This window comes from Hippocampus bargibanti, linkage group LG11, assembly GCF_051943395.1.
Source record: "Hippocampus bargibanti isolate YZ-2025 linkage group LG11, ASM5194339v1, whole genome shotgun sequence".
NCBI lineage: Eukaryota > Metazoa > Chordata > Actinopteri > Syngnathiformes > Syngnathidae > Hippocampus > Hippocampus bargibanti.
The window spans coordinates 5,925,472-5,949,686 of NC_142744.1; the positions used below are offsets into that span (position 1 = coordinate 5,925,472).

At 40.4% G+C, this 24,215-nt stretch overlaps 2 protein-coding genes and 1 long non-coding RNA gene across 3 annotated transcripts in view; 2 read left to right on the forward strand and 1 right to left on the reverse strand.

Annotated features, from left to right (window-relative positions):
* Positions 1 to 20,966, reverse strand: vwa5b2 (von Willebrand factor A domain containing 5B2). The gene is made up of 22 exons (XM_089007672.1): positions 20,847 to 20,966; positions 18,388 to 18,550; positions 17,024 to 17,224; positions 16,672 to 16,894; positions 15,460 to 15,620; positions 15,005 to 15,136; positions 14,819 to 14,943; positions 14,570 to 14,746; positions 13,580 to 13,690; positions 12,081 to 12,283; positions 10,815 to 10,929; positions 10,536 to 10,721; positions 9,510 to 9,714; positions 8,308 to 8,633; positions 6,838 to 7,069; positions 6,417 to 6,755; positions 6,191 to 6,328; positions 5,942 to 6,034; positions 5,826 to 5,876; positions 4,586 to 4,685; positions 2,973 to 3,096; positions 1 to 2,897 (listed from the first exon to the last, which is right to left on the reverse strand). The coding sequence occupies exons 2-22, from the start codon at positions 18,524 to 18,526 to the stop codon at positions 2,154 to 2,156; spliced, it is 4,125 nt and encodes a 1,374-aa protein (XP_088863798.1). The 5' UTR covers positions 18,527 to 18,550; positions 20,847 to 20,966; the 3' UTR covers positions 1 to 2,153.
* LOC148891285 (uncharacterized) lies at positions 7,706 to 10,655 on the forward strand. The gene is made up of 5 exons (XR_016116391.1): positions 7,706 to 7,783; positions 8,162 to 8,224; positions 8,328 to 8,423; positions 9,518 to 9,644; positions 10,559 to 10,655. It is a non-coding gene; the product is annotated as an uncharacterized LOC148891285 (long non-coding RNA).
* prss56 (serine protease 56) overlaps positions 18,429 to 24,215 on the forward strand; it is an 18,333-nt gene continuing 12,546 nt past the window's right edge. The window contains exon 1 of the mRNA XM_089007678.1: positions 18,429 to 18,534. The gene's annotated coding sequence lies outside the window, so the exon portion shown is untranslated. The remainder of the gene's footprint in view (positions 18,535 to 24,215) is intronic.

Consider the following 24,215-nt stretch of genomic DNA (forward strand, 5'->3'; position numbering starts at 1 on the left):
TTTTGTGTTTTTTTTCTGTACAGTCTTCGTTTTACTATTAGTCCCTATAAAGGATTTCATTCAAGCCAAATTGTCGTTAGAATCTCCGCTTTCCGAGACAATCAGGCGCTTAATCACATTCGCCGTTTCAAAACAAACAAGTCAAGTACGTCCAGAGTCAAATCATCCATTAGAAAGAGCATGGAGCACTTTTTTTTCTTTGCATGCCCGCACAGTCTAAAATCATGAAGGGAAAAAAAAAGGTCAGCTTTGCATTTGCATAATGTTTAAAAATATTTTTCTATGATCATAAATATTCATTAAAAAAAAGGTCCAAAGCCCTGTATAGCCTCTACCCTTCACGATAAATATAAACAAATATCATATATGAATATTATCTACTCCAAAATTGAGTAGTTTGTCAAATAAATGTAAAACAAATTCAAAATGTGTGCCTTTTATTTCTTTGTTTTACTGTCTTTAAAAAAATCCTCATCTTTATTCCAGTTTCAGTCAAAACTCGTTTTATAGGTGGCTTGATAAAAGACTATAGATCTGTTTACAGAACATATGAATCAGTATTTTTCCTTTTAACTCATTCACTGCCATTCCCGAATGTATTTGGGAATTGAGAAGCATGACATGGAGTGAAATTCCCAAATTTGTTTGGGTTTTGTTTTTTCTTGCAGGGGGTGCAGATAAAGCGCTGGTCAGACCTCTGGCAATGTATTTTCCCTTCCACGAGAGAGAGCAGCATTTACCTTTTGTACAGCCGCCCCCATTTGTACCTCATATTACTCCAGACCCATATAACTTAGGAATTAACTATTTATTTTTTTACTGGTTAACTCATTGAATGCCATTGCCGAATTTCTTCAGGATTTGAAAATATGACGTGGAGCGCCATTTCTGAATCTGTTTTTTTTTCATGCTTGGGTGCTGATAAAGCGCTGGCCATGGTCTCTGGTATTTTTTCTTTCCACAAGGGGGCAGCATTTACCTTTTTTTCTTCCCATTTTAGCGCTTTGTTTCAGCTTCAGCAGTTGTTAAAGCGCTCTATAAACCAATATGTATGTATTGCATTGTATTTTGGACACCCACCCTCATTTCAAGCTCATATAACTCCAGACCCTTATAATTTAAGAAATAACTTTTTTTTCTGATGAAAGAAGAGTCCATGTTTTCTTACGCTGCATTGAATGTTTATGTAATAATGCAAGGAAAAGTGTTACTTAGCTGAGGTTTCCCCAGTTGCTACCTATCGTATGATAATGGTGCAATATGTGCAATATATATTTTTGCTTAAATTCCATTCAATGTCAGTTATCTAGCTAGCTACCTAGCTATGTATTTGCTATCTATTAGCTATCTATGGGCTGTCTAGCTGATTGGCTAACTATCTAGCTAGCTATCTATTAGCTATCTATCTAGCTGGCTATCTAATAGCTATCTATTAGGTAATTTTTAATAATAATAATAATAATACAGTAAAGTCTCGTTATATCGATATTCTCAGGAGTCGGAAAAAATATCGATATAACCGGACTATCGATATATCAGATCCTGCGGCATATAAATTTTCTCCTTGCGTTCATAGAAATAGTATCGTAATAAGCAGTACTATCGATATAACCGATATCGATATAACGAGACTTTACTGTAATAATAATACATTACTTTTTAAGCACCTTTCAAAGCTCTCAAGTACACTTTACAGTCGCAGACAAGCATATGTACTATAAAAAATAAAATACAATCACAAATAGAATACAATAAATAAAATACAATTATAAATAGAAACGAGAGAGAGCTACACAGAAAATGCAATTTTAAAGAGGTGGGTTTTGAGATGGGACTTGAAGGTGGGAAGAGAATCGATGTTACGAATGTTGTGTGGTGTGAGGAGTGAGAGACGGACAAAGACGATTGATATTGCGTAGGTGGAAGTACGCAGACCTGGTTAACTTTCTAACTATTTGAGCTACTGGGTTGAGTGAACGCTGGCGCATGTGGCTGCCGCTGCTCACGCACAGAAAAAACTTATCCTGCGACTGTAAAGTGACCTTGAGAGTTTTGAAAGGTGCTTAGAAATGAAATGTGAAAGTCAAAGTCAGGTTTATTGTCAAATATGCTAAATGTCTTGATTTTGAGAGAAAAGTGGGCTCTTGCTTGCCTCACATATTATTGGGATTATAACACAGCATGTTGAATTTAATATTCTCATCCCAGTGACGCAGCAGCAGGAACAGCTGTCTGGCAGCCCCCCTCAACCCGGCCAGGTCCACTCCCTCGGGGAGTTCCTGTCCGCGCAGCCAAAAGTCCGCTTTTGCCGCCACCAACTCCCACTCCATGAAATATCCGGCGCAGCGGTGCTCAAGCCAGGCCAGAGCCACTGCGGTCGCCCAGCTCGATCCCTCCAGGTTGTCTTGAGCCAATTGGCTACTCATCTGAAGGTAGGGGGGCTCCCGTGAAGACCCCTCACGTACATCGGTCTCTGACCCGCGACCGCTGTCTGCCTGTCCGTGACTCTGGCCTGGATAGTCGCCACCGGGTAGCTCCAGGGAGCCTTCCTCAGAACTGGGGAGATCTTGCGAGAAGCTAATGGGGTCTCGGTCTGACAGGTGTCGTCGGCGAAGCCTGGGTTCCAGCATCAAGGGGGTGTCATCTGGCGTGTGGTGGAAGGGCGGCGCGGTTGTTTTGGCGAAGGTGCAGGAGGAAGGCGAAAAGGTGACGTGATGAGATTTGGCGGAGGCCGATAAAGATGGAGCACTGGGAGATGCGCAGCGGAAAGGCGGGCTAAGGCTGCGACGATGCAGACTGTACGGGGAAGCCCTCTTCAGGCGATCCAAGGAAATCTGAACGCAGTCGGCGTATATCTCAGTGAGCAGAAAAGCTCCCGAGGCCAACTGAAGGCGAACCTAAGACGATCAATCAGATAAGCCAATTGTATTTTTCAAGTCCCACTATCAATTTCTCGCTTTATCCCCACTCACCAGGGGCAGGTAGTCTGAACCTTCATTCTCTGGTTGTTTGTCAGTCTCTGCAGACAAGCAGTGGGACTTAAGTGGCATCTGTCGTCCTGATGAAATCGAGGACCTGAGTCTACCAAGGGGAAACCTGGAAGAGGTCAAATGATTTTAAAGGTCATTTCAACTTGAAAGTAGATGGACTCCATTTAAAGGACAACCGACGTCTCTGTACAAGTTGTGTCCATAATTTGTAAAATGGCTTCAAATGACTTCTACTGGGCGTATTTTAATAAGATTCCACTGCATATAGCTATATTTTACGTTTTAAGACTCTATATTCAGGAAGTCTTGTTTTTGAGTTGGTGACGAGTTCGTATGTGACGTCTCGAAAGGACTGCCCCCTGACCGAAAAAAGGCACATTGTAGCAGTCCTTCCATCACGTCAATGTATTTTGCTCTACATGTTTGGTCTGAGAACCGTGTTGCACCCAAAAGCCGCTAGAAGACGGCATCCAAGCTCCATATAAGGAATTTATCAGCCTGTGGAAGCGGAGGTGGCCACTGGAGGTCGCCATTTTGTGCCTGTTTTTTTTGGGTGAGAGATTTTCCCCCAGTGTTGCCTCAAAATGGCACATATAATTCTTTAATCGATTGCAAACATGTATGCTTTCCTCTTCAGAACTATTTGAATCATATTCATAACTGGATGTGTAACAAGAAAGCATATTCTCCGAATCTGAAGCCATTGTTTTGATTCACAAGCAATGCAAGACGTCTTGGCGTGACGTCACGAACCGGGGGCGGGACTTTCTGAAAATGCCCAATTCGCAGCTCAATTTTTTGCAGATTTTGGACACTTTAAGTCATTTTTATTGGTGTTTTGCATTTGACTAAAACTATCATATCATGCTATAAAACGTTTTTCTGATGTCAGATAAAAAAACAAAAAAGTGACGTCAGTTGTCCTTTAAAGTACAGTGATACCTCAGTTTACGAACTTAATTGGTTCCCAGAAAGTGTGTGTAAGACAAAACGTTCGTCAGCCAAACATTTATTTCCCATAAGAAACCATTAAAAAAGAGAATAATCAGTTCTCAGGTCCCCATAAAACATACTTTTCTACTAAATGAGGCTTAAAACTACACAAAATATACCTTAATTTATGTATAATAAATGTGCTATTGTATTGTAATTAAAGGAATAAACTGTACTGTATAATAAAGTCGTTTTATTTGCCTTTGTGATGGTAGTTGTCAATGGATGATGAACTTCCAGGTTGAGTGAAGTTGCCGTGCCTTCTCTGCAATAATACCCTCACTCACAATGTCCCCTGTAAGCTGCTTTTCGTAAATCCAAATCAACAGAAGTTTTTCAACCTCTTCTATAATAATAATAATACATTTGATTTCTCCGCGCTTTTCAAAACTCTCAAGGTCACTTTACAGTCACAGGATCAGTAATTTTTTCTGTGGGTGAGCAGCAGAAGCCAAACGTGCCAGCGTTCACTAAACCCAGAATAACTCAAATAGATAGAAAGATCGCCAGCTAGCTAATAGATAACTAGCTTGGTAGGTAGCTAATAGATAGCCAGCTAGATAGATAGCTAATAGGCAGAAAATATATAGCAAATAGTTTACCTGGTTCCAAAGAAGCTCTCCATTGACTTGCTCTCTATAGATCGCTGAGAACGAGTGGACGACTGAGCCGTTGTTACTGATGCAGCAGCACTGATGACATCTGTCGGTTTGAATAAAATCAGGTGAAAAAGGAACTCATTGTTTCACTTTATAAAAGCACATAGCGAAAAATGTCATATGACGCAGTGGCAGGCCGTGGATTTCATCGCTAGGCCTTCAGTAGTACTATGTCTGAATCAATCCAGACTGCAAAAAAATGTGGTGTGATTTACTACAAATCCACTAGAGGGTTCCATAAGCCAGGAAACATGAGACCGACCTTTCTTAATGAAAATGGCTTTAACAGTAAATTTCCAACCAAATCCATTTCTTCTCCTTCGGCCATTGTGGCTTGACAAAACTGTTATTAAATCGATATTTATACACTATATTTCCGTATGCAGCTCACTACCAACACAGTGTGCTAGTTCTGGCTAGTATGGTTTTGTTGTCACTAGGGGCTTGTGAGTAGAGAAAGTTTTCGCAAACTATGATTGGCTAGTGACTAGCCAATCATAGTTTGCGAAAACTGACTTTTACCAGCGCCTTAAAGAAGCGTTGGTACACCTTTTGGGTTGCCAACCTGAAATCTGATTGCTTAAAACAACAGTTTGATCGACAGATTTAATGTGACAGGGCCAGCAGAACTGATTGTGAAGGCGCACAGGTAGATTTCTGACCCTGGTAATAAATGATGGCTGAAATGTGATTGGTTAAATGCTTAAATACAACAACACACGCCGGGAAGCAGCGCAACAGGGGGAAAGTAATGAAAGTAAACTGAAAGACAAATTGGAATTATTTTATAAGAATTCGGGGAAAATATAATCAACATCAATTCGTGATTAAGATATGTTTAGGCCAGCAGAGAAGGCTTTGCAAGGCTTGACGGTCCGCCACTGGTATTATAATACAGTGTATAATGAAAAGGTTTTGTGCCCCGTGGTGATTCAACTGGTACTTTTGTCCCCTCTGCATTTGCGTGCCTTGACCGCCAGGGGACAGAATAATACAAAGTAACCGTACCGGTCATCGACCAATTTGACAGAATGAAAACAATTTTAAGTAAACTGCAATAATATTGTGTTACGCAGCGGATAAAAATATATTTGGCTGTAAATATCACTGATTAAAGAAAGCAACATTTGAAAATTGGTACTCGTAAATAAAGGCCTGTTTTGAGCCAGTCGACGCCACTTACTCGACTCGCAGGATGAAAGACTGCAAGGTGAGGTCGGCGTGTCATCCCTGTCTGAAAAGCAATAAAATGATTGACAAACAAAATAATAACGATTTTAATACATTTATTCCATCTACCTGTCGAGTTCCACGCCTCGTCGCCTTCGTCACAGTCTCCGTTTATGGGTCTTCTGCCCAGACCCACCGAATACGCTTTCTTCTTGCTACTTCCTGAATGGGAATTATTTCCAAAATGGATTCCCAAACGCACAGAAATGAATAAATATGCACAATTATAAAGTAAGTATTAATTTAGGTCGATACTGGTTTTGTTTTATTGGGCATGTATACTTAATGTTATGACTAATGAGAGTATATTTGGCCCACCTGTATTTTGTACTTCGACACCGTCCTGTAAGCTTTTGTTAGGGTTGTTGTCAATGACGTTGAAGGCCGTGTACATGCATACGATGTGACAATGCTTACTGGTTTGGATGGCCTTCACACGGTACCGCTTTGCTGAACCTACAGACATACTTTGTGAGTATACATTGTGGATATTATGTACTCATCATTTAAAAATACATATGTATGTATGTAGTTTAAACTCAACCATGTCCTTTTTGGTCCTCTTTTTCGGCCATATTCTCAAAATCTCTTATGACAGAACGAGCCGTCAACTGGTGAATAATCTCATCCCAAGATTCCCTTTCTCTTTCCCCTCCTTGACTTCTGCATCCTTCCCCTACTTTTGCCTTCTGGTCCTCAGGGAGCAAGAGGTGAGCCAGGTTCACCGTGGCCTCCCAGGTGACGGGTCTACCGCATAGAAGGCCGTGAATGAGGGAGCGGCATTGGCCCGGTGGAGGATCCTCTGGCGGAACTGCGGTGAATAGGTACTTTGGGTCTGTGAAGTTGTCCCAGTATAAGGGAGAGGCAGGAAAAAGGAGTCCGCCTATGGGTAGGAGGGAGGGAAAAAATTGGAATGGTACATTGACTTCTGAAATGAAGTAAAGGGATCATTCTTATCGACTCACTAGAATCATTAAGACTTCTGCGTGACAGTGTTTCCGGTGGCTTTGTCTCCCCGTCACTTTCATCCAGCCTTCCTCCCAGAGTTTGGTCAAAGGATACCCTTTCCAGAGCTCTCCTGAGACGGTGCATCTCCAGCTCACCCTGCGGCGACGAAAAGCTTCTCACTGCCATGGTGGAACGGGCCAATGATTTTTGTCTCCAATGTGAGTCGTCACTACAAGATAAGTGTCCATTCTGGAGAGGGAAAAAAAAGCGGAATTCTTGAGTTGATGTTTAAAGGACAACCGACGCCCCGGACAAGTTGTGTCCATAATTTGCAAAATCACTTCAAATGACTTCTACTGAGCGTATTTTACAAAGATTCCACGGCATATAGCTATATTTTACATTTTAAGACTCGCGCTGAATATTCAGTAAGTCTTGTTTTCGAGTTGATGACGATGCCTGACATGACGTCACGTCTGGAACGCCCCTGACCGAGAAAGCAACACCCAATGCATTTTGGGCACTTTGTTTGGTCTGAAAACTTCCTCTTGATGGCGAAATTAGAAGGAAAACACATAAATAACGCGATGGTGAATCGTTGTGCTGCACCAAGACTACTATTTGATACTAGTTGACACATATTCCCAGCAGACAAATCAGCCCATTTCCAATGGAGCTTGGGCACCATCTTGTGCATTTTCTGTGACGCTACATTGCTGTCATTGACGGCTCGAATAGATATGGGAGGACGTCTTTAATCGATTGCAAACATTTATGCTTTCCTCTTCAGAACTATTTGAATCATATTCATAACTGGATGAGTAACAAGAAAGCATCTTCTCCAAATCTGAAGCCATTGTTTTAATTCTAGAGCAAAGCAAGATGTCCTGGCGTGATGTCACGAACAAGGGGGCAGGACCTTCTGAAACTCTGCATCTCTGGGGTCATTTTGAAGTAGTTTTGGTAATATTTAACTCATTTTTATTGGTGTTTTGCATTTGACTAAAAATATCATATTTTAGATGCTATAAAACGTATTTCTGATGTCAGGAAGGAAACAAAAAATGGTGTTGGTTGTCCTTTAAGATTTCAAAAAGTGAAGGAAAGCACATGTTTAAAAACAATGGCAATTATTATGTGTCGCGTCCATCAGATTCCAATTTTCATGCCCAATGCAAGTCTAGCACAAAGCGTGGTCTAAATAAATATCTGCATGGGTTAAGTTTTATTTGTAATGGAATATTCATAGATGAATGTTGGTAGAAATGGGCATTTGCGCCATTGTTGGAGTGAACACAACCGCCTAATTGAAGCGGCTCCTCTCATTCCCTTTTTGGTTAGCGTGAGTGAGGTGTCCAATCTACACGGTAGAAGCATCATGAAGAAGCTGGAGTTTTCGGAGAGGTGCCTAAAGTACATTTTTATCTCAGAAAATAGAACCCCATGTGTCACATGACATGACATTTTACAACTGTGAAAATATTCACATTTTTCCTCTTGTTGTCAGCAGAGTCAGCCGAAAGGTTCTGCTGCCATCCCGAGTCAGCCCAGCGAGACAACGATGACCTCTGTTCAGGACCGGGTATCTTCTCAAGACCTTGAGGTAAAGATCCCGTGTCCAGTAACGGAGCGGACGGCACGGGGTCATGGAGACAGGGCCGCCTCGTTGCATCAGAACTTGAACAGGTCCGTACATGTGTAGGGAGACTCCGCTCACTACTGAGTGAGCAGCGGGTCAGGATGTACTGTTCCTGAATGTAGGAAGTTTCCTGGATCCTCGTTCTCACGTCGCTTGAACAGTCTAATTCTCCAGCTAGTGAGAACATATAAAGACAGTGCGGAGGGTTTGATTAATGTGATAAAACCCAATGGAAATTGAAGGTTAACTCATAAATTTGGAAGTTGATAGAGAATAGACAGAATAGAAGTTATCATATTTAAAAGTTTCATATTTAGAAGGCCCACAATGTAAGCACAGAAAATATGTGGTCAATCTGAGGTGAACAAACACAGCTTCTAAACTGTCATCTTCATGTAGGAAATCTGGCCTTGGACTAATTTACGACTTGGTAAACTCCTTCACAGGAAGAGCTCATTAGCCAGGCTACAAATCTATCAGTTCATGGAAAGGACAACCAATTAAAATATCTATGTTCTGTTGTTTTATAGTTGTTGGTGCTTGGAATGTCTAGGGGCGTGGTATTCAAATCAAGAGAACTGTGTTTTACCAAAGTATCACTTAAATTTGCATATACACTCATAAATAGCTTGGCAGACAGCTGCAGACGTTGGGCGTTATGAATGACTACGTCCCCTGCCAGCAGTAAAAGATAATCAGTGTCCGACCGATCATCTCTGACAGAAGTTCAATATTTTTTAGCATTTTCGTGATTCCATGGAAAGTTTGAAACATTTTTATAATTACAGTAAAGTCTCGTTATATCGATATCGGATATATCGATAGTCCCGGTTATATCGATACTATTTCTATGCACGCACGGAGAAAATTACATGCAAACAGGGTCGGATATATCGATAGTCCCGGTTATATCGATATTTTTTCGGACTCCCTTGAATATCGATATAACGAGACTTTACTGTATCTGTTTCCTCGTGGAAATTAGTCTGAAAATATCCACTCCTTTGTAACGCGACAAAGTAATTTAAAGTTATTTCTTTTTCAACTGACCTGCAAAGGGGTCAGGGTCCACGTCTTTGGCACAGGAGAACTCTGACGAGATTTCTCTGGAAATTTCCCTCAACGCCTCCTCCAGGTGGTTCCCTTCTGGACAAGTTACTGCAGGCATGAGCTCCGAAATCGGAGGTGAGGTGTCGTCATTTGATGGGGAAAAAACAGAACCCATTGAGGCGTTTTGCATACCATCGTAGCCCTTCTGAAACGTTTTGGAAAGTTGACAAAAAAAATTAATATCCATGTGACAAATTAACTCATTCACTGCCATTCACGAATTTATTTGGGTTTTGTTTTTTTCATGCTTGGGTGCCGATAAAGCGCTGGCCATGGCCTCTGGCAATGTTTTTTTCTTTTCCAAAAGGGGGCAGCATTTGCCTTTTTTCCATGTTGGCTCTTTATTCCAGCTTCAGATGTTGTTAAAGCGCTATATAAACTAATATATATGTACTGCATTGTATTTTGGACACCCGCCCTCATTTCAAGCTTATATAACACGAGACCCATAGAATTTAGGAATTAACTCTTTTTTTTCTAATGAAAGAAAAGAGACTAAGATTTCTAACGCTGCATCGAATGTTTATGTAGTCCTAAAACTCAATATTCTGTGGGTCCTGGAATTCGGTTGACAATGACAAAAACCCTGGCACTGGAGTGGGCACATTTTTTTGCACGTCTGGCAGTGAATGAATTAATTACCCCTCTGCGGCAACCAAAACCAGAAATTATGATCCTAGCACAAAAAAGGTGCTTGCTTATTTATTTATTTATTTATTTATTTATGCCGTTTTTTTTACAGTATTTATTTATTTGGGTGCTTATTTAGTTATTTATTTATCTGTGCATTTATTCGTGTATTCATTTATTTATTTAGTTATCTGTCTATTTATTTGTTTTTATTTATTTTTATGTGGTTTTATTTATGATTTACACAGATTTATTTATTTATGATTTACACAGATTTATTTATTTATTTTTCCGATTTACTGAAAACCCCATTCCGTCTTCTAACAAGAGTCTTACCTCTGTCTTTTTGCCTTTAAAAGTTGTCATGTCATAAAGTGTGCAATATCCAATAAGACGATTGCCCGGATAGAGCGCGGGGATTTCATTTGGCGAAAGAAGGGCTTCCATGTTTTCAGGCAGGTACCAATCAATCCGCACATCGGTTAGCACGGGCTCCAGGGCTTTTTTCAGAGATTTGATGAGCTAATAAAGCATTGATGCAAATGACAGAAAAAAATATGCCAAGCATGTCAAATTAAAAATGAATTTCCTCTACTAGGTTACAGCGTTTCAGACCTTGGGCTGAAGTCTTTCCTCATCTTCCAAAAACTCTGTCGTGCCACCTGTCAATTTGGCAGCGCCCTGCAAGAGTCGCCGACAAGCTCGGGAGCCCAGGCCCAAGCCAAAGCATCTGCGGGGATGATGGGTAAGAAGCACCACAATATATTTGATACGTGTACACAGTACAAAAATCCAAAGTATTGAATGGTACTACCAGAACACTGTATTTGTAATTTCTGAGGAAATATTTTCAGATGAGGGGCAAAAGATTAAAAGCTCTACTAAGTACTACTTTTCTCGCTGTAATTTAACTCATTCACTGCCAGACGATGTGCAAAAATGTGTCCACTCCAGTGCCAGGGTTTTTGTCATTGTCACTCGAATTCCAGGACCCATAGAATATTGAGTTTTAGGATTACATAAACATTCAATATAGCGTTAGAAACTTTCGACTCTCTTCTTTCATCAGAAAAGAAGAGTTAATTGCTAAGTTAAATGGGTCTGGAGTTATCTGAGCATAAAAATGGGGGCATATGTACAAAATTAAATACAGTATTGGTTTATATAACGCTTTAACAACAGCGGAAGCTGGAACAAAGCGCTAACATGGGGAAAAAAAGGAAATGCTGGCCCCTTGTGGAAAGGAAAAAAAAAACATTGCCAGATGCCATGTCCAGCGCTTTATTGGCACCCAAACAAGAAACAACAAAACCCGAACATATTCGGGAATGGCACTTTTTAATTCCCGAATAAATTTGTGAATGGCAGTGAATGAGTTAAACAGATCCATTATTGATGAACAAGTTGAATTCATTCCGTAACTAAAAAAAACATTTTGAATGAGTTAATTACATAATTTTTAAAAAGCTGGGATAGGCTCCAGTGCCCCCCCGCGACCTTCATGGGCAGAAGGAGGTCCGTAAAAACAATGAATGAATGAATGATGGTAGACATTGAAATAGGTGAAGTATCTCAATTTCGAAAAGGCGAGCCGGATTCTATGAGGAAAGTCTGTATAAGCGCAGAATACTAATGAGGGCTAAATATTATTATAAAGGGGGATGGTGAAGGGGGGACGGCGGAGTTACTTTCATTGCGTAGCACTTAACTGGATTAATGGGCGGAGCTGAAATCGACTCCAGACATTTTGCCATACAAACAGGATTGATTGATTTTAAAGGGTTTGGCCAGCAATGTAGCTAAGATCGCATCACAAATAAGGATCTGTTTTCATTCACCATGTTATCGTCGATTTTCCTTATTTTGGATAATAAGCAATACCTGCCAGCGCACGTGTTCCTGCGAACCAGCTCCAAAACTTTGGCCACATTATTTTTGGAGCCGTCAGTGATGATGAAAATCTGACGAGGGTACGTGCGCTGCATTGGCTGCTGGTATACCCAAGATAGCGCCCCCAGTAGGTTGATACCACGCATGTTTGCTCTCATCTTCTGGATGTACTCATAGGCCTGCATCAGGGTAAGCTGGAGCACAACAAATTCCATTTAGAGCTTTATAAGCAAAAAAACACCAACCACAAAGCTTAAAGGACAACCGACACCATTTTTTGTTTCCTTACTGACATCAGAAAAACTTTTATAGCATCTAAAATACCCAAAACATGCAGGCTGATATTTTTAGTCAAATGCAAAATAGCAATAAAAATGACTTAAGTGTCCGAAAACTGCCACAAAATGAGCTCAGGAACTTGGGATTTTCAGAAAGTCCCGCCCCCATTTTGTGACGTCACGCCAGGACGTCTTGCCTTGCTCTAGAATCAAAACAATGGCTTCGGAGAGTTCAGATTCGGAGAAGATGCTTTCTTGTTACTCATGCAGTTATGAATATGATTCAAATAGTTCTGAAGAGGAAAGCATAAATGTTTGCAATCAATTAAAGAAGTCCTTCCGTATCAATTCGAGCCGTCAGGACTCTAATGTAGCGTCCCGGAAAATGCACAAGATGGCGCCCAAGCTCTGTTGGAAATGGGCTGATTTGTCTGCTGGGAATTTGTGTCAACTAGTATCAAATAGTAGTCTTGGTGTAACACACAACGATTCACCATCGCGTTATTTATGTGTTTTCCTTCTAATTTCCCCATCAACACAAAGTTTTCAGACCAAACAAAGTACCCAAAATGCATTGTGTGTCGCTTTCTCGGTCAGGGGCGTCCCAGACGTGACGTCACGTCAGGCATCGTCATCAACTCGAAAACAAGACTTCCTGAATATTCAGCGCGAGTCTTAAGGCGTAAAATATAGCCATATGCGGTGGAATCTTTGTGAAATACGCTCAGTAGAAGTCATTTGAAGTGATTTTACACGTTATGGACACACCTTGTCCGGAGGTGTCGTCGTCCTTTAAGCAAACATCAACTCAAAGATGAATTAACTGTTTGATATCAAATGCCGCAATGACACAGCGAGTGTCAAAAGTAATTGAATCCGACTTTGTGTCATAAAGTGTCTGCAAACTGTTCACTCTAAATACGGACAAACAGGCACGATGACAAGTTTTTTTGAAAGGACCTTCCTGCCAAACTGAAAATGCATTGAAGGTCACCATATGCTCAGGTGACCGTGAAAACGCTGTTTGTTTCAATCTCCACCGAACCTGATACTCTGCTGCTCAGGCAACCCAAAGAATTGACCTATTGCCTGATTAAAGAGCAGTCAAACGGGGGCTTCCTACACGACTGGAAAACATCTGTTTTCAGGAAACACGATACCAATGAACAACCCCCCTCCCCCTCTTCTAATTTTTAAACAATTCCGACTAACATCCGTGCAGAGTTTGCTGGCTGAGAACAGAGGTTTCATGGGGGTGCTGAAGCCAATAATGTTGAGCAAGGAGCCCGAAGGGAGACTCTTCAATGCGACCACCAGAGCTTCCTGTAAAATAAATAAATACATAAATAGATGAGTTGAACATCACATATCTTGTTATTATAATAATACATTTCATTTATAACTGTCTTTCAAAACTCTCAAGGTCACGTTATAATCAAAGGATAAGTTTTTCTGTGGGTGAGCAGCGGCAGCCACGTGCGACAGCGTTCACTCAACCCGGACTAACTGAATGGATAGAAAGCTAGCTAGCTAGCTAGCTAATAGATAGCTAGCTTGTTGTTTTTGTAGTTTATTTGATTCAATATAGGTTGAACATAATTTGCAAATAAACATATGCACTGGAATTGGAGATTGATTTGATGTTTATATTGTAAAAGTAAGAGTATGATTATGGTAATAATATAAATGAAAAAAATATATATATATTGATATAGAGATAGATAGATATAAAAATGTATTTATTATTCATTTATATATTTATTTCTATATATACATTTATTTACTATTGATTTATATCTATTTGTATGGATGTGTATTAATGTGTATATGTGTGTGTATATATGTGTATATTTGTACATATATATATATATATATATATATATATATATATATATTTGTATTTGTATTTCTATATAAACATTTACTACTGATTTATATTTATATGTATGTAAGTCTATGTATGTATGTGTAGAATATATATATATATATATAAATCCAATACCCAATTCCAGGAAGGCAATTGCCAGAGGTCTGACCAGCGCTTTATGGGCACCCGCCGCAAAAAAAAAAAAAAAAAAAAACAAATTTGGCAATTTCGCTCAACGTCATACTTTTCAATTCCTGAATAAATTCGGGAAAGGCAGTGAATGAGTTAAAAATGGGGATAGATATCGTACGGCTGACTAACTGGCCAGTGCTCACTTTGAGACGACGAATGTTGGTGCCACTTATGCCACCATTCCAGTCAACAAGGAACAACATTTCTCTGGTGGCTTTGTTCAGCTCCGGAGGTTCAGCCAAGAAATCAGGACAGAAATTAAGCATCAGCACTGGGTTGTTCAGGATGTCCTTGTGGTAGCGTTTCCGGATAAACGCCATCTGCGCACGCATTCATATCAGAAGCAGTTTGCGCGGCAAACATGGAGAAAACGTCACGTGTGATCTGCTAACCTTCCTCTCCGGTTCAGGATCTTTACGGATGCAGCGAATGAAGTCACGTCTAGAAAGGATGTGCTGTTCATACTGGCTGAAAGAGAGCCTACCGTTTTCTATAATGACCAGCGGGCTGTGTGGTTCTGTGAACAAATATTTTGGAAGATAGCAGCAGCATGGGAATGAGATTTTTCAAATACTCACCGCTGAGGTGCAAGATGATTTCGATGTGTCTGTCGTAAGGATGTTCCTGGGCTAAGGTGATGTAGGTGGCGGAGGCACTTTGGGCGCTCGGGTCGGCATCCGCTCTCAGGGCATGGGTGGGGCTCTCCAATCCTGAGTTAATTTTAATTTTTTAATTAATTAAGAATAACCAAACAAATAAAACCAAGAAACTGCTGAAAAAAAAAACAACAACACGGTTTTGAAAAATAAGGGAAAGATGCAATCAAATGAGGGATTTATGAGAGAATATTTTAAATTATGTGATCATACTTATAACCTAATTTGAATCTCAGGTCATAGTTTCCTATTAATATAAATGAAAATGCCAGTAATCCGTTCCAGTTGTCCGAAAAAATTGCAATAATTAATATTTGAATGAGGATAAATAGCACTCAATCTTATATTGCATATTTGAAAAATCAAAATTAACATACCGGCCAGAAGACAAGCCCCTCGAACAAGTAATTGAAAGTTGAGTTCATAAGGAGCCAAACTGGCAGCTGGACTGTTGAAGAAGGCGTGCGCACAGTACTGCTGCTCCGAGTCAAGTACACGCTCCTGTTTTCCTGAGTTGGCACTAAAGCAGCTGGTTGCTCTGAAGAGGGAGATGACACGATTTCAGATCCAATTGGTGGAACCGGCTAACCCATGACAATTAGGGCTAACACTCAGGGCACCATGGCCGCCAACATCAGTATTCTTTATTATTATTATTATTATTATTGATGAGAAGGTTTCTTCAGCCGTCATCTGTACAAAAGTGAAGGTTTCGGAAACCTTCACTTTTGTACAGATGACGGCTGAAGAAACCTTCTCATCGATGGACCACTCCTGTACGACTGAGAGCTTACACAGACGTATTATTATTATTATTATTATTATTATTATTATTATTATTATTGTTGTTGTTGTTGTTGTTGTTATTATTGTTATTGTTATTCTTCTTATTGTTGTTATTGTTGTTAGTAGTAGTAGTCACATTATTATTGTTGTTAGCAATAGTATTATTATTATTATTATTATTATTATTATTATTATTATTATTATTATTAATGCTGTTAATATTGTTATTATTGTTTATTATTATTAATTACTATTATATATTATTGTTATTATTATTTCTTATTATTATTAGTAGATTGTAATAAGTAATAATAAATAACAATGTTCAGAAAAGAAAAAAAACCTTGTGGGATGAATATTTTTTTTCTGAATATTGGTATTTATCATTTATTATTATTATTATTATTATTATTATTATTATTTTGATTATTATTAACATTAATATTGTTATTGGTAGTAATAATAATATAATTAGTGTTATTAATAATTTTTAATTAATTATTAGTAGTAGTCTCATTATTGTTGTTATCAATAGTATTATTAGTACTAGTACTCGTAGCATTATTATATTATTATTGTTATCTATAATATTTTAGGATTATTATTATTCCTATTATTATTAGTATTATGAACAACTGTATTATTATGATTATTATTTATTTTTGTAACTTCAATGTAAATATGCTAAAATTACCAAAGTGGTGTAAAGCGAGGCCAATTTTAGTCTTAATAAAAATGCACTCCCCCCATGAAACCCCCCCCCTCCTCCTCTTTCACCCCCCAAAAAATGTATTTTTGGTTACCCAGTCTCTTCTGATTTGCCCCCATTTTCACTCTTGCTCGCAGTCATGTGGGTGACGATGGGGGTTAGTAAAGTCGGATACACGATGTGGATTGCTCCATTTTCCAATGTAGGAAGTTCCAATGAGGTTTTCATGATAATGGCAACCATTTCCATTGGTTCGATGACTCCCGTGTCGATGATAAAAAGATTTCTTTCCAGGTCCTCATCCAAGATCAGATGCCCTGAAAGAAAGTGAATTTGGTACCGGCGTAACGGAACAAAACCTTCCATGACACAATTTAACTTCCAATCGAACATCAATCGGTGGGTTCCGCATTTAATTCTATTGCTCTTAGCCAACACGTGCTCACCGTTGCTGCATTGCATGTCAAAACTGGAACTCCCGCAGCAGTTCCATTCCCGTCCTTCAACAGAGGCACCTGGGCAACAGTCCACGCAGCAGTCCTTCAGCTTGCCTCGGTTTTGGATCTGGACTCCCATCAGACGTCCCCCAATGGCCGCCTCAAAGTCAACCACAACCTCTTTTTCACCGAGAGGGTACACAAATACACCTGCAGAGGAGACATCGGGCAAGTCAAATGATTTTAAAATAATAAATGATCTGCCAACAATTACCGTATTTTCCAAAGTATAAGGTCCACCCAAAAAACTTGATTTTTTTTTTTTTCAAAAGATGACACTGCGCCTTATATGCGGGTGCGCCATATAATGTGGTGTGCCTTGTATTTGGAAAACTATTATCAATTTATATATTATATTTGGAAAACTTTTTTTCATTCTTTTGAAGGTGCGCCTTGTAGTCCGGTGCGCTTTATATATGGAAAAATAAACCCATACCTGTCAACTTATACGTTTCCCCCCGTATTTTATGTTATTTTTTAGCATTTCAAATACAGTAAAGTCTCGTTATATTGATATTCTCGGGAGTCCGAAAAAATATCGATATAACCAGGACTATCGATATATCCGACCCTGCGCGCATGTAATTTTCTCCTTGCGTTCATAGAAATAGTATCGTAATAAGCGGTACTATCGATATAACCGATATCAATATAACGAGACTTTACTGTAATGTACGGCGTACTACAACTTTTATACGGGGGTAAAAAAAAAATACAAATTGTGAACCATTTTGGCTCAAATGTAGTTGGTCTCAACTGCTGTTAGCCAACGACAATGCTGCCGCCGGTCGCTACTATTGTCACGGCAAGCCAGCAAAAGTAATCCTCAATCGTATAGATTTTTTTATCGTTGCATACGGTAGGATTAATAAAAGTATAACATGCACATGCGCGATAAACTGTCTGCATTTCCACTTGTGTTTGCATTTTTTTTAAGCATTTCAAATAATGTATGGCGTACTACAACTTTTATACGGGCATTTATAAAGGCAGCTATTAGCCAAGGTTGACAGGTATTTTAACACCATTCATTAGGGGTGCGCCTTACACTCCAGTGCGCCTTATACACCGGAAAATACGGTACTTTAATTTTTTAGGGGGGTCCATATCTTTTTTTTCACAGGTTACCCACAAAGATATACACAAAGCGCTCAACACTTACACTACATTTCATTTTACACTACATTTTAAACTACATTTCACAACACTACTACTACATTTCAAGTTTTATAAAGTTGACAACCTTGATGGATTCTCGACTGAAATTGGTCTCGTTTTTATGCACGCGTGTCCCCCATCACCCCCATCCTCACCCTCAACGGGCTCTTTGTCTGCATTGGCATAGGTGAGATGTGCCGTGATGCCCAAAGAGCAGCCGACGGCGCATGATTTGATGCAAGATGACTTCAGCAGAAGTGGATCCCACGTGGAACGGTTCCTCAGCCCCACCATCGTATCAGGTCAGGGTACCGACGACTGAAAGCAGACATGAATGCGTGTTAAGTTCCTCGGAAAATAAAATAGAACAAACAGAATTTATTTTTTTACTATGGACATTGAATCCCAACACGAATCTAAAAGACGTCTTCATAAGTACATTGGTGCTAGAAATGTAACCCCTTTTCCTCGGGCGCTTAGCAACGAGTGTTTTTTTTTTTGTTTGAGGCTCCGTCAATCATTAACAACGCTAACCATCATGTCTCGTGGTGTGTGTTACCACCACCGCTTTCGCCGCCGCCGCACTCATCATCCCTCACCTTAAGATGACGACAGAAACATGTTGACATCTGACCTAAAAGTGCACGCAATCATTCCAATTTAGTACAGCACGTGTGTGTGTGTGTGTGTGTGTGTGTGTGTGTGTGTGTGTGTGTGTGTGTGTGTGTGTGTGTGTGTGTGTGTGTGTGTGTGTGTGTGTGTGTGTGTGTGTGTGTGCGCGCGTGTGTGTGTTTGCTGTGGTTCAAGTAATGGCCTTTTCACATCAGCCTTTCAAATAAGATCAACAGCCTCCATCTGGCTCCTGTTCTCTCACCTTATAACAAGCAAATAAATGGCCGCTTTGTTAAAATAAGCCCAACGGACGCGGCTATACCCTGAGGGAACTCATCGAATCGCTGTCCGTGGCTAACTACTGTTTACTTCTTGTTTCCAATTGCGAAAATTAATGTCAAATTGTTTCTTCACTTTAACTCATTCACTGCCAGACGAAGTGCAAAAAATGTGTCCACTCCAGTGCCAGGGTTTTTGTCATTGTCACTCGAATTCCAGGACCCACAGAATATTGAGTTTTAGGACTACATCAACATTCAATGCAGCGTAAGACACCTTATACTCTCTTCTTTCAACAGAAAAAAAGAGTTCATTCCTAAATTATATGGGTCTGGAGTTATATAAGCTTGAAATGAGGGTGGTTGTCCAAAATAATAATAAATAATAATACAGTACATTTCATTTCTAAGCGCCTTTCAAAACTCTCAAGGTCGCTTTCCAGTCACAGGATAAGTTTTTCTGCGGTTGAGCAGTGGCAGCCACACGCGCCAGCGTTCACTCAACCCGGAAATAACTCAAATAGAAAGCTAGCTAATAGATATCTAATCCAATAGATCGATAGTCAGCCAATTAGACCGCTAATAGATAACTAACAGATAGCAAATACAATGCAATGAATACATATTTGTTTATATACTGTATATGTAAAAAAGGGAAATGCTGCCCCCTTGTGGCAGTGAAAAACATTGCCAGAGGCCATGACCAGCGCTTTATCGGCACCCAAACAAGAAAAAACAAAACCCGAACAAATTCAAGAATGTGATTTTTAGCCAAAGAATCAATGTGTTTATTTAATTTAAAAAAAAAAACATTGTACTTGATAAAAACACATAGTAAAGTCTTAACTGTGGTTAATTTCAGTTCACTAACCTTGTTTATCAGATATATTTATATTTATCATTTTTGTTGCCATAGTAATATACAATATGTAACATATTGATATATTTAGTAACATTTGGGAATTCAAGATTAGGTCCAGCGATGGGTGAATCTCCTTTTTTTTTAATGCATGGTCAAATCTATGTTGGGCAAGCTAACTTAAAAATACAACATTTAAAAGATCTTAAAAAGAAGATGTGAAAAATGTGTTGTTGTTTTTAATCCGCGTCGCAAATGCAAGGCCGTCTCTTATAGAAATTCGCTGTCAAAAATGTAAAGAATCTGTGTTTAATGTATGTGGTTTAATCATCTGATGTCATGAGTCATTGCTTGCAGAGGATAAAGAATATATGCATGCAAGCATTGTTATGTTAGCAGTCCTCTATTTGTTACAACATCCCTTGCGTCAAGGGTTGTAGCACCATCATTATGTCATGATATAATGAGACACATATATATTTTTATATTTTTTCATAGTTTGCATAGGCCTCTGAATAATAACCTATCCAATGAGGACCTTCACCCCACTCCTATTTCCTTCCTTGAAAAAAAGTAGCACACGCATACAAAAATACTAGAAAGTATGTAAGTAAAATAAGTAATGCGAGGATACTCAGTGTACTGTTCAATATATGAGTATAACAATATTCTTCTCTGTTCTACCACTGCATCTCAACACACAGCTTTCTTATGTATACAAGTGTAACTTTAGCAAACCGATCCAAAATAGAACCGCGACAAACAAATGACATACACACGTGAAAGTTTCAGACCTTTCTCCCAACAGCTGAGCAAAATTCACGCCAAATGACCAGTATGATACGTGACATTTTCCTCCACTTACCTGCTTTGACCAACACTGCAGAGATGATCAGCAGCTGGCCGTCCGTCCGTCACTTGGCCGGAGGCAAACGCACCACAGCTCAAAGTGAGCCACAGCCTCCTTCTCATCCAGACAATTGGCTGTGATGGTCGCAGCACCATAATTCACGGCTAATGGCCTGGTCCGAGAGAGGGAAGGAGGGGGGAGACAGAGGTGGGGGAGAGAGAAAGAATAGGTGAGTGGAAAGAAAGAGAGGGGGAGAGAGTGAAATATAGAGAGAGAGAAAGAAAAAAAGAGAGAGAAAAGGGGGGCGGGTAGAGAGAGAGAGAGAAATAGAGAGAGATGGGGAGAGAGAGAGAGAAAAAGGGAGGCGTAGGTAGCGAAAGAAGGTGAGGGAGGGAGAAAGAATGGGAGAGGGGGAAAAGAGCGAGTGAGAGAGAGTGTGAGAAAGGGAGAAGGGGTAAGGAGAGAAAAAGAAGAGGGGAGAGAGAGAAATACCGACAGAAGGAGAGATGGGGAGCGAGAGAGAAAGGGAGACAGGGTAGAGAGAGAGAGAAGGTGAGATGGGGAGAGAGAGAAGAAGAAGGGGGGAGAAGATGAGAGAGGGAGAGAGAAAGAATGGGAGAGGGGAAAGAGGGAGAGAGAAAGAGAGAAAGAAGGAAAGAAAGAGAGTGGGAGAGAGAGAAAGGGAGACAGAGTAGAGAGAGAAAGATGGAGGGGAGAGAGAAAGAGGGAGGGGAGCGAGAGAGAGAAAGGGGGGAGATAGGGAGAAGAGAAAGCGAGAGAGAGAAAGGGGGGAGATAGGGAGAAGAGAAAGAGAAGAAGAGCAGGGGAGAGAGAGAATGGGAGAGGAAAGAGGGAGAGAGGGAAAGAAAGTGAGTGGGAAAGGGAGAGAGAGAAATAGAAGGTGAGATGGGGAAAGAGAAAGAGGGAGGGGAGGGAGAGAGAGAAAAGGGGAGAGAGGGAGAGAGAAGGGGAGATGGGAAGAGAGAGAGAAAGAGGGAGGGGGAGAGAGTGAGAGTGAGAGTGAAAGAATGGGAGAGGGGAAAGACCGAGAGAGAGAGAAGGAAAGCGAGAGAGTGAGAAAGGGAGATGGGGTAGAGAGAGAGAGAGAAGGGGAGACAGAGTAGAGAGAGGGAGAAAAATAGTGAGAGAAGGGGAGATGGAGAGAGAGAAGTAGAGGGCGGATGAAAGAGTGGGAGGCAGGGAAGGGGACAGGGGGAGTGAGAGAGGGAGACGGAGGGAAGGGGGGAGGGGAGTGGAAGAGAGAGAGCGAGATTTTGAAATGTAGATTGCATTCCAACATGGCGCCACTAGATGTCAGCGTTCTCTAATCACTGACACAGCTGCGTTCGTCTTTTTTTTCCCCTCACTTTGATCCTGATCCCAAAATATGAAATCGCGCTACCTTGAGTGGAGCAAATTTAGTGAATAGCATTAATAGATAGATAACCAACCAATATTATATACGACCAAATAAGCTCGATTGGACAAAATCTGATTATTTATTTACTTATTTATTGACTTACTTATACTTATTCACGTATTCATTCTTTTATTATCCAGTTATCTGTTATTTATTTGTGTGTGTGTATGTGAACATTTTATCATTATTGTTAGTTTGCATTTTAAGACAGTTAATTAATAATAATACATGATGTCACAATAGATGTAATTAACAATGTGACTAACACTTACCCAGTAGAGTCCCGTGCAGACTAGCTGCTTGACTATTGTCGGGTTGGGGGGGGGCTTCAAGTGTTGGGAACCACCACCACCACATCTTCTCCCTTTGCTTAACCCACTGACCTAGATTTCAATTGTTTTCCACCCGAGACAATAGGGACAAAATGGTTTCATAACCGAAGACACCCCGTTTAGTCAGCACGATTGTTATCAAGGTCCTCAGTGTGTTGCATTGTGTGGTTTCTTCTCTTTGTGACAAAAAGAAGGCAAAAAAATGTTCCTTGGTCAAGATTTGATGGCTCGACAGGATGATTCGGCGTGTATTATAGTAGCCTGCCGAATGTTTGGTTTCACCTCCAAACAGATGTTTACTCCTCCTTCCTATCTGACATCAGAAAAACGTTTTGTAGCATCTAAAATACCCAAAATATGCAGGCTGGTATTTTTAGTCGCATGCAAAACACCAATAAAAATGACTTAGTGTCCCAAAACTGTCACAAAATGAGCTCAGGAACTGGGCAGATTCAGAAAGTCCTGCCCCCTTGTTCGTGACATTACACCAGGATACTCCTTCACAAACTGCCTTGCTCCAGAATCAAAACAATGGCTTCAGAGAGTTCAGATTCAGAGAAGATGCTTTCTTGCTACTCATCCAGTTATGAATATGGTTCAAATAGTTCTGAAGAGGAAAGCATAAATGTTTACAATCGATTAAAGAAGTTCTTCCGTATCAATTCGAGCCGTCTGGACTCCAATGTAGCGCCCAGAAAACGCACAATATGCCGCACAAAATCTGTTGGAAATGGGCTGATTTGTCTGCTGGGAATTTGTGTCAACTAGTATCAAATAGTAGTCTTGGTGCAACACACAACGATTCACCATCACCTTATTTATGTAGTTTTCCTTCTAATTTCGCCATCACCACGGATCAACACGAAGTTTTCAGACCAAACAAAGTACCCAAAATGCATTGTGTGTTGCTTTCTCGGTCAGGGGCGTTCCCTCTGTGACGTCACTTATGGGATCGTCATCAACTCGAAAACAAGACTTCCTGAATATTCAGCGCGAGTCTTAAAGCGTAAAATATAGCTATATGCGGTGGAATCTTTGTAAAATGCGCTCAGTCGAAGTCATTTCAAGTGATTTTACAAATTATGGACACGACTTGTCCGGAGGCGTCGGTTGTCTTTTAATGTTCTTGATTATTCACTTCCTGTATTTTTATATAACAAATCAGAGAGCGATGTGAACTAACAATATTTTAATGGGCAATAAAAGAATGTAAGTGATCAATAGAGGCGGCGGCCAAGTGATGCCCGGGGGACGCCTTTGATGCGGGCGTCCTCAGAGGGACAACCGGGGGTACAATGCCCTCTTTGAGAGGCCCGGTGAATGGCAGACACTTCCCTCTTTGGCTGTATCACCCCCACTCTCCCCCCATCCCTCCCCTCTGACAACTGAGCTCACGCCGCGTCCCGTCATTTGGCGCTACAGTACATTCCTCCCCTCCATTTTCGCATTAGCCTGTATCCTTATCGCCCGTATCCTTTCTCCCATTAATTAGTTGAAACCACACCCCCTTTGCCAGACGCCCCGCCCCCTTTTCACTCCCCTTCCGTCACCTTTCACGAACGCAAACCTCTTTGTAATTCCAACCTTGGGAAGTTGCGCCCCGTTTTGCTGTCATAGTCTTAATGAATTCAT

Coding starts and splice junctions, on each gene's coding strand:
- vwa5b2 (XM_089007672.1), bottom strand. CDS start 18,526: ATGGTGGGGCTGAGGAACCGTTCCACGTGGGATCCACTTCTGCTGAAG. Junction 16,895..17,023: donor TGACATGCAATGCAGCAACG/GTGAGCACGTGT, acceptor ACTTTCTTTCAG/GGCATCTGATCTTGGATGAG. Junction 7,070..8,307: donor CTGACAACAAGAGGAAAAAT/GTGAATATTTTC, acceptor TTCCCTCTCCAG/AATGGACACTTATCTTGTAG.